At 45.5% G+C, this 10,358-nt stretch overlaps 1 protein-coding gene across 1 annotated transcript; it reads left to right on the top strand.

The window, feature by feature from the left end:
- The first annotated feature begins 2,495 nt into the window (after positions 1-2,495).
- Gpx2 (glutathione peroxidase 2) lies at positions 2,496-5,854 on the top strand. Its single transcript, XM_028788755.1, has 2 exons — positions 2,496-2,843; positions 5,193-5,854. Exons 1-2 carry the CDS (start codon positions 2,622-2,624, stop codon positions 5,541-5,543), a joined length of 573 nt encoding a protein of 190 aa, XP_028644588.1. The 5' UTR covers positions 2,496-2,621; the 3' UTR covers positions 5,544-5,854.
- The last annotated feature ends 4,504 nt before the right edge of the window (positions 5,855-10,358 follow it).

The raw sequence follows: 10,358 nt of genomic DNA, 5'->3' as shown, positions 1-10,358 counted from the left end.
GGTGTGCGGGCCTGAGTCTCTGTGAGGGAGAAGGCGTTATCGGAACCTTGATGGTGACATGGGAGAGAGTGAAACTGATAGAAGAGGACCCAGAATGCTAAAGCCACAGTGGAATGACAGTGGACCTGGTGAGCTTTGTCTGTCTTCCCTAGTGACATCTGCAGAAGAGCCCCAAGCAAACCGCCCACTGCCCACCTGTGAGCTCCCAGGAGCAGGGGTAGGACTAGGAGGAAGCTGGGTATCATAGGGATCTTTAAAGCCAAAATGGTGGCCATCTGTTGTGGCTAGATCAGGAAGTCCTCCCTGGAGGCATTAGGAGGGAATGGGTGATGTTTCAGATTTGCTGGAATAGAGCAAGCACAGATGTTCTCTGTATTCCAGATATCCCATCCCATGAGATACCCCATGAGAGCCTAGGTTGGATTGGAACTAAGGAAGGTGAGGTGTTGGCAGTATGGAGGTGCTGGAGACAGCCGAGGTGGGTAGGAGGATGAGGGAAGGCATGAAGCAGCGGGACAGTGGCAGTCCTAAATCACCACTGCACTTTAGTGAGCACTTGCAGGACTCTGAACACTTGCTATATGGGAGGGAGTGGTTATCTTTATGAGTCCAACAGATAAGGAAACAAGAGTCTCAGAGAGGTTTAAGGACGTGACCAAGGGTTCCAAGGAAATAGAGGAGTTATAAATGAAAATCAGTGCCTTGGACTTCCTAGAATCTAGTGTAGATAGTAAAGCTTTGGAATATCTATCTAGAAAAATCTCTCTAAGCAATTCTCTTTTACAGTCAGAACTGAGAGCCGCCCACCTAAGCTCTTCTGCCTACTAAGGACAATCATTCTGTTCCAGAAACCATAGGGAACGCGCTTTTGCATACCCAAAGTTTCAAGCTTCTGGAAAGTGGGGATAGTGTGTAGACCTGGAGACAGCCATTTTAGGAATGCCTTAACAGTTTTACTCAGCAGTCAGAAGTGAGCCTCCAGGAGACCTGTGAGGGACCAAGGTTTTCTTGAAGAAGTATGAAGCCACGCAAGACTTACGGCTTGCCTGAAAAGGGCTTGCAAAGGGGCAGCAAAGAAAAGGCATTTCTCTTTGGAAGTCCTGGGTGCTTGAGGAAGCTCTAGAGAGCAGAGAAACCTGGCAAATTACTATCAAGTTCTTATTTACATCTTTGCCAAGTCCCTCTGACTCTGTAGCTTGGTAGAAACATTCACTGGCTGCGTCCAAAGACTCTGTCCTGCCCCAGGAGACTTAACTTTTTGCCACCATTTATGGCATCAAAAGACTCCATTCCCACTTGGATAATGGAAACTTGTTTTCAGGGAGCTGTCAGCAGAGACAATGAGCCCCACACTCTTAAACAAGCTATGCGGAATTAAGAGATGGGCACTCTCTGCCAAGTCGTTTCTTTGTCTCCCAATAAATCAAATCCGGAAGGCTAGTTGCCACACCTGGAGACTCTGTTTTAGGAGACAGCTCCCACTAGCTATGTACCTGTGAAAATGCTCTCTGGGAAACATTTGCCTTATGAAAACAGCCAGGATAAACCTAATGATTAGTTTTACTGATGGAGAAATCAAGTGTTTCTGAAAAGTTCCTTGTTTAGTTAGCTAATGATTGGATAATGGTGTGCCATCATGGTCTTTTCAGCTGTTGAACTTAGAGTGGGCCCCAATGACAGCCCTCAGCAAACCAAAGATACCCCATCATCCATGGCTGGCTTGGAAGATGTCTGAGTGGCCTACCTGGAGCCACAGCTCCCTGCCTTCCTGTTCATTTCCTCCTGTGAGGAGATGGTCACACTCACACAAACCTCCTCCAGAAAGTCTCAGAGATTGAACCTTCGTCTGAGAGGGAGCTAGGTATAGTTGTCTACACAGAATTTACCATCCATTCTGAGACTTCTGATCAGCAAGGACTTCATCCTTATGCCTGGCTTGGAAATGTGGAACGGAGGTGGAGGTTCTGAGGTAGGACATGCTACAGTACAGGGACAAAGACCTCAGTGTTCTCCAGGACAAGGAACAAGACTCACCAAAAGGCTTTCTAAGACAAACAGCTTTGCCCGTCTGCCTGGCGCAAACTGAGGCATTGGAAGTCATTGCTTCATCTCCTCCTAAGGGTCCCTTTGATTCTGCTTGAAAATCCACCTGACTCAATTCAGACCCAAGCACATCTGACCTCCCACAACTCAGAGACTGATGCTCAAATAAATGTGCTGAAACAAACGTCTGTGCCAGGCAGAATCAACTCGCTGGGGCAAGCAGAAGTCAATCGTGCAAGCTCCCTCCCTTCTTTTCCTCCCCACTTGACCTTTAAGGCTCTGGTTTCCAGCAAGGAGTGAATAATTCACATCTGCTCATAGATATCAAATTGGCCCTTTCCAGGCCGCCAGTTGGGTGGGGCAAAAGGTGGCTTTGTTCAGCGACTGTAAATAGAAGGAGCCACAGCCTTGTTCAAACAGTTCGCAGGTGGGCACCTGGTTTTGCTAAGTCATCCTGGGGATGCTCAAAGGCCCTTTGTGAAATCCTTTTCTGTCCTGCCTGGCTCCTCCTTTCTTCCCATCCATCGAACGGACTTAAGGAGGCTCACGCAGCTGGGCAGGGCTCACTGCACTTCAGCATGGCTTACATTGCCAAGTCTTTCTACGATCTCAGTGCCATCAGCCTGGATGGGGAGAAGATAGACTTCAACACGTTCCGAGGCAGGGCTGTGTTGATTGAGAATGTGGCGTCACTCTGAGGAACAACTACCCGGGACTACACCCAGCTCAATGAGCTGCAATGTCGCTTTCCCAGGCGCTTGGTGGTTCTGGGCTTCCCTTGCAACCAGTTTGGACATCAGGTGAGGAGTCCCTTGGGTTCTACCAAAATAGTTGATTGGCAGAGGTAGAGAGGAATAAAGAAAGGGTTGAGTGTGTCTTGGGATATCTGGACTTGAAGGGAATGCTTCATCAGTCTAGGTCTAGGTGAATGTAAAACATCCCAGGGAAGTAGATATGGTCGGAGATTAAATTAAGTAGATATGATTGGAGATTAAAGGGTGTGACTTTTATTACTGTCTTTCCAGAATAGTCCATGAGGGTTGCTTCCAGGTCCCTCCATTGTGCCTTTGAGTACTTCATTAATTATTTGCTGAACGAATGAGTGGAGAAAATGGAAGGTTAAGAACCACTAAGTTGCCAGGTGGTGGTGGCGCACGCCTTTAATCCCAGCACTTGGGAGGCAGAGGCAGGTGGATTTCTGAGTTCAAGAGTTCGAGGCTAGCCTGGTCTACAGAGTGAGTTCCAGGACAGCCAGGGCTACACAGAGAAACCCTATCTCAAAAAACCAAAAAAAACCAAAAACAAACAAACAAACAAACAAAGAACCACTAAGTTGGCATGGTGGAACATTCCTGTAATCCTGTGATGACAGTGTGAAGTGGAGGCTGGGGATTGATGTGAGTTTGATGGCAACCTGGACTTACCAGCAAGGTCTCCAAAATCAGCCCTTGAATATAGCTCAGTCAGTAGATGACTTGCCCGGCCTACTTGAAACCGCGGGTTTGATCCCAAGCAAACCCGCATAAGCCAGCTGTGATAGCTTGCTTACAGTCCCAGCACTGGGGAGATGGAGACAGGAAGGTCAGAAATTCAAGGTGATCCCCTGAAGACAGCAAGTTTGAAGCCAGCCTGGCCTGAAGAATTTGTCTCAGACAAACAATTGTGATTAAGCTGTCAGATTCTTAGGAGTTCTTAGTCCTGTTGCCTTGGTTCTATGCTTTAACGGCTCTGAGACCGTTGAAAGAGGTGCTTAGTTTTCTGTTTGAGTTTCCGCATGTGTTGGTTTAATATAAGTTGACTTAGCTCATAAGTTTATTGTGAGGCTCATAGAGTAAGGTACACGGGAAGTAAGGAGAAAGATGTGGAAGTAGTGTGCGAATATAAACAATTTTATTATTTAAAGGCCTGTTTCTAATCAGCAGATTGGAAAAGGAATATGGGAGAAGGGAAAGGTCTGCAGCACAAATACTCCTCCTCTGGATATCATGTGTACCTTCTGAATAACGGGTCAAATAATACAGAGCTTCAGCATGTATGCCTCAAGCTATCTTTTAGGGATTTTGTTTCTACTTATGATTTAACTGTACAAACAAGCCAGGTGTCCCTAAGTGGACTCTCTAATTAGAGTGCCCACAGTTCAAATCACAGTGACAGGAAGGGACACAGGAAAGATGGCTGAGACATACACAGGAAGGGTGGCTGAGACATACACAGGAAGGGTGGCTATGATAAACCAGAGACCCAGACATTACTACGCTCACAGATTCTTCCCCCTCAAGCCTCTTTTCAGACTTCCCAGGAGAGACAGGAAGGGCTAAACCTCATTGGAGGCATTTCTCAACCCAGGAGTTACCTATGGCCTTACACCTCACTTGTGGCTGGCTAGCTGCTGGGAGGAGTCATAACTCAACATCCACAGAGCAAGAAGGGAGCACAATCAGGGCAGAGGAAAGGAAAAGTGATAGTGTGTGTGTGTGTGTGTGTGTGTGTGTGGTGTGTGTACATACAAGCAGAAGGGCCTCCTTCCCTTCTCTTCCCTGATCTCAAGGATCCTTAAAGCACCAAACACCATTGGGTTAATTGCCCAGAGTGGATTAGGGTCTGAAGCAACTGTTAAAACCTGTTGAATCTTTAATTACATGTACTTTAATGTGTGTGAGGGTGTGCACACGCCACAGTGCACAGGTAGGGGTTAGAGCACAATTTGTGAGAGTGGACTCTCCTTAAATCACTTGGTACTCCCAGGCCTCCAAAAGTTTTGGATGTAGCCTACCATTCCACCAAAGGCCATGGCTGGTGAGACGGTTCAACTGGCAAAGGCACTTGCACTAGCCTGATGACCTGAATTCAGTCCTCAGAACCCATGTGGTGGAAGGAAAGAAGCGATTTCCACAGGTTGTTCTCTGACCTCTATATGTGCAATGGTGGCACTCAGTATAAAATAAATGTAAAAAATAAAAAAATCCACAATGGCTGAGAGACAGATGAAGGCAGAGCAAATGAAGAAGAAACACACATATGTGCAACACACACATGCACACACAAAGGGAAGTGTGATCGTGGGAGGGAGTGTTGGGGAAGGAAAGGTTTGCACTGCTGCGTCCTTGGTTTCTTCTTCCTTTCTTCATGCTCTCTGTCTTCTCATCCAGGAGAACTGTCAGAATGAGGAGATCCTGAACAGCCTCAAGTACGTCCGCCCTGGGGGTGGGTTCCAGCCCACCTTCAGTCTTACCCAGAAGTGTGATGTCAATGGGCAGAACGAGCATCCTGTCTTTGCCTACCTGAAAGACAAGCTGCCCTACCCTTACGACGACCCATTCTCCCTCATGACAGACCCGAAGCTCATCATATGGAGTCCAGTGCGCCGCTCAGATGTGTCCTGGAACTTTGAGAAATTCCTCATAGGGCCAGAAGGGGAGCCCTTCCGCCGCTACAGCCGGACCTTCCAAACCATCAACATTGAGCCTGACATCAAACGGCTCCTCAAAGTTGCCATCTAGATGAGGGCGGCTCAGCCTAGGAATCTCCCATGGTTCCCCAAGTAGTCTTCCTCAGGGCTCAGTCTACTCTCAGAAGACACTGGGAGACCCAGGCATTCCCTTAATGTCACCCCCTTGCCTTCCCTGCCTGCCATTTCCTTTAGCTCTATCAAGGCTCTTGAGGAGTTCACTTGGAGCTCTAAGTCTGGAGTAGGTTCTGGGCCTTCACAGAATGATGGCACCTTCCTAAACCCTTCTGGGAGGTGTCTGAGAAGTTGTGAAGGGCCCAGAGCCAGCCTGCTTTAAAGTCCAATAAAGGGTAGGTGTGGCAATGGCCTGGGTCTTTGTGTCTTGCTTTCTAAAATTTTCAAGTATTTCATTCTGTGTATGTGTGCACATGGGTGGAGGTCGGAGGAAAACTTTGGGGAGCTGCTTCCCTCTTTCTACCTTGGTTCCAGGAATGGAACTCAGCTCACTGGGCTCGTTTCAGGGAGCTATCCTGCTGGCCCTTCTTTCTGGACAGAGGTGGAGGAGTGGTCAGAACTGTGGTGGGACAGAGATGCTGGAAACACTGAAGTTGTGGCTCTGGTCAAGGGGATACTCCAGTTACTATACGGATGAGGTTGTGGGCAAGGTCTGCAGTGACAGTCGGAGTCATAGTAAATGTGAATTATTTCGTGGCTCTTTTAGAACCAAGCAAAAAGAGGTGGTGATAAAGTGAAATAAAGAGAAGGAAAAGACAGCAGGGCCCTTTGGCTGAGGTATTAGGAGGCTGTTAGACTACAGTCTACAGTCAGGAAGACATCACATCATTGTGGGTCCTGGACTAATTAAACGTTAACTGACAACTTTTACTGACTGCAAGGGTGTAAAAAGTGCACAGTTACCAGGAACACAAAAACGCTTTATCCTTTCCTTGATTACTTTGAATTTCTAAGATTATAGTGTGTGCACACACGTGCATGTTCACATACATGTATGCATATGGGAATATACTGTGCCATGTAGGGGTCAGAGAGCAACTTGCAAAGCTTCCCTCTGCCATGTGTCTTCTAGGGACTGAAATCAGGTCCTCAGGCTTATAAATGGACACCCATGTTCTTTGTTCTTTTCAGCTCACACAGTCACAAATCCAGGCACACGGCAAATGGTGGCATGAAGGAATGAGTGAGTTAATGTCTTCTCTCAAGGTAGGGACAGAAGAGGACAGAAACATTTACTTCCTCCATGAGGGAACAGACGAGACCTCTTAGAGAATGAGTTTATAATCTTCCCACCGTTGGTACTTACTGTAAGAACAGGTGTGACAAATGGCTTTGTCATGATGCCCCCAATTCCTCATCCAGTGCAAACACACTGAAAAAGTACCAATACCACCAGAGCCAGGGTCTGTCATGCTCTGGAGGATTCCTTTCTGCTAACATTTTTCCTTTTGGGCAGTAGACGAACATCTCCATCCTGAAGCGCTCAAGGGACGGTTCTCCAAACCAGAGACCCTGCTGAAGAATGGCAGTCCTGAGATGATGCTTCCCTTTAATCTGCTCCTCATAAGCTGTCCCCAAGCACTCACATCATTTGAGAAGTGAGTGTGGGACTGAGGTTAGTGATGCCTACCTACTGTCTGACCTTCAGCCCCAGCTGTCACATCACTGACGGTGCTCCATTTCAAAGGGGTAACCTGAGTGTTACAGTGGGGAGCCCAGGCATCCTTTTCAGGCACTTTTTATTAAGGCTGCCCTCAGCTTGACTCTTGAAAATTCAGCCCGTTTGGATTGCCTATCTTAAAGCCAGCAGCTGGTGAATAGATTCTTTTGCAGAAGGACCATGGACCAATTTTAGAGTAGTAACGATAGAGACAAATTCATCTCTGATGAATGAGATAGGGGATTTGTGGCAGGTGTTACGTTTTGTTTTGTCATCTTGATGGTGCCAGTCATTGTATCTGATAATTGAGACAGTTATCCTGGATGTCCAGCTAGCCTAGATCTTGGCATTATGCCACTGGCGACTTAGGGTGCAATATGCCAGCGCAGTGTATAGGATATTCCTACGTGGCTCAAAGGAGAAGTAGAATTTCAGTATGATCTTAGGCAGAGTCAAAAAGGGCAAACAATGGTACAAAGTGGGTTCCTCACTTAGACAGGGGTAATGCTGTTTGCTTCAGACAGGACCTGCTCAGTTTTTCTAGGTGGCAGAGAGGTGGGATGACCTTTTATGATGCTATTGTTTAATGAGGAGTAAGGTTGCTTTGCTTCAGGGGCTGGTGAGATGGCTCAGTGGTTAAGAGCACTGACTGCTCTTCCAGAGGTCATGAGTTCAAATCCCAGCAACCACAGGGTGGCTCACAACCATCTGCAATGGGATTTGATGCCCTCTTGTGGGGTGTCTGAAGACAGCTACAGTGTACTTATAATAAATAAATAAATAAATAAATAAATAAATAAATAAATAAAGTTTAAAAAAAGGATTGCTTTCCTTCATTTTCCATCTCACTTCCCCACACTGTGTCCTTAGGAACAGATTTAGTAGAATCCCCCACTCTCCTGAATAAACAAGATCTTTTAATCAAACTTCCCAGGGACACTGAGGAGCAGGATGAGGTCTCGTTAGGAAGCTCTGGCAGACTGCTGAGATGCTGCTGTGGAACTTAGGAGTGTCCGCATTGCACTGAGGGCCCTGCACAGACAAGCGGGAGGGATTTTAGACGACCGAGATATGCAGACTAAAGTGGGTGGGGATAACTTATAATCTTTATTATGTGCCATAGCTACATCTCACCTTAAGAAATACTGAGCCCAATTCTAGAACTTTCTTATAAACACCATTAACCACTATAATCCAAGATACCAGTTACTGAAATAGACTATATTCACGCACTGCATTGAGTAAGTAATTTATACGCATTATTTATTTTTTATTTTATTTATATGCAGTATTTTATTTACACTGACTCCAAGAGGAATTCTCTCTAAAGAGAGGGAAGCTGGGTGTACTAGCTGGACCACAGTTTGTAAGCCATTCTAATAAATTCTGCCCCCTCATGGATCTAGACTATAAGTTCTGCTCATCTAGAGAACTGCAAAGAGCTTTTGACGCATAGTTACAATGTCAATTACATGGCAGCAGCCTGGAGGGCTGGGCCGGGGATCTTTAGAAAGCAGTATATGCTTTGAATCGGTGTCCAACATACGGTACACTTTCTCCCATAACCAGGATCCAGAGGTCCAGGCATCAAGGGGTGGAAAAGTGCCAACCACTATCACTTCCAGTGACCTAGTAGAAACATTTTTGCTTCCTGTTCCAGTGACCTTAAGTTCTATTTGAATAGAAATTTTGGTTCGAGAGGTGGGAGGGCTCCTGCCAGGAGTCACAACAAATATTCCATTGAACTGGAAGTTCAGACTTCCCTGTGGTCACTTGGGGCTATTGATGCCCTTGAGCCAACAGGCTAAAACAAGAATAACAGTGTTAGGAGGGGTGACTGATCCAGCTACTGAGAAGGAAATTGGATTGCTTCTCCACAGTGAAGTAAGAAAGATTGTTGGGAGTACAGAAGATCCTTTAGGGCAGTTATTCTCAACCTGTGGGTTGCAACCCCTTTGGAGGGCACTGAACAACACTTTCACAGGGATTGAATATCAGATATTCTGCCTGCCAAATATTTACATTACAATTCATAACAGTAGCAAAATTACAGTTATAAAGTAGCAATGAAGTAATTTCATGATTGGGGTCACCACAACATGAGGAACTGTATTAAAGAGTCACAGCATTAGGAGGTTTGAGAACCACTGCTTTAGGGTATCTCTGAGTGCTACCATGTCCTGTGACTAAAGTCACTAGGAAAATATAAAAACCTAATCCAGGCAGGAGACAAAGGGTCCACACCCTTTAGGAATGAAGGTATGGATCAGTCCTCCAGGGAAAGAGCCAAGACCTGCTGAGGTGGAGAAAATACAGAATGGGTAACAGAGGAAGGCAGTTATAAAAACCAGCCAAGGCTACTTGACCATCTGCAGAAACGAGGATTATAATTGACATGAGTGTTTTTGCCATATTTTGCTAAGTCTTCTTTTTTACAAATATTTGTGTTTTCTTTACTCAATTTCTTTATCATGTAATGTAACAGTTAAGAGAATATCGGTGACTATATTTGAGATACTAAAAGAATGTCCCTCAAGGGACATTGCCCCCTATTCTAAATTTACAATTCATTTTCAGCTTTATGGGGAATAGTTCTATCATGTTAGGTATAATATGGTTAAATATAGAATGTGTTTGAAATTGTATTTGGGATAGTTACATCATGTTTAGGCATTATTATGACCTGGCTATTGTTTTTGTTTGGTGATTAAGAATAAGGAGATATGATTGTGTGTCAAATTGGTAAGGGTGGACTTGTGATGGCTATTCTTAGTTGTCAACTTGACGACATCTGGAATGAACTAAAACCCAAATGGCTGGGCACACCTGTGAGGGATTTTTTTTTTCCTTAATTAAACCATTGAAGTACAAAGACCCACTTCTATCCCAGATCTTTGAGATGGGAAGATACATATTTAATATGGGCTATACCTTCTGCTGGTGGTCTATATAAAGAACATGGAAGAAGGAAGCTTGTTCTTTGCTTGCCCTCCCTAGCAAGTCCATTTCTTCACTGGCATTAGAGCCTACTTCTTGGGGATTGTGGCATATACTGATGACCAGCTGAGATATCCAGCCTTGTGGACTGAACAATTACTGGGATTTTTGACCGTCCATTGAATAAGCCACTAAATAAATTGTGTTTTCTCTCTCTCTCTCTCTCTCTCTCTCTCTCTCTCTCTCTCTCTCTCT

The sequence above is a fragment of the Grammomys surdaster genome, unplaced genomic scaffold, assembly GCF_004785775.1.
Source record: "Grammomys surdaster isolate TR1022 unplaced genomic scaffold, NIH_TR_1.0 127, whole genome shotgun sequence".
Lineage (NCBI taxonomy): Eukaryota > Metazoa > Chordata > Mammalia > Rodentia > Muridae > Grammomys > Grammomys surdaster.
The sequence above is the reverse complement of the archived record's forward strand: the minus strand, read 5'-3'. Positions and strand labels throughout refer to the sequence as shown.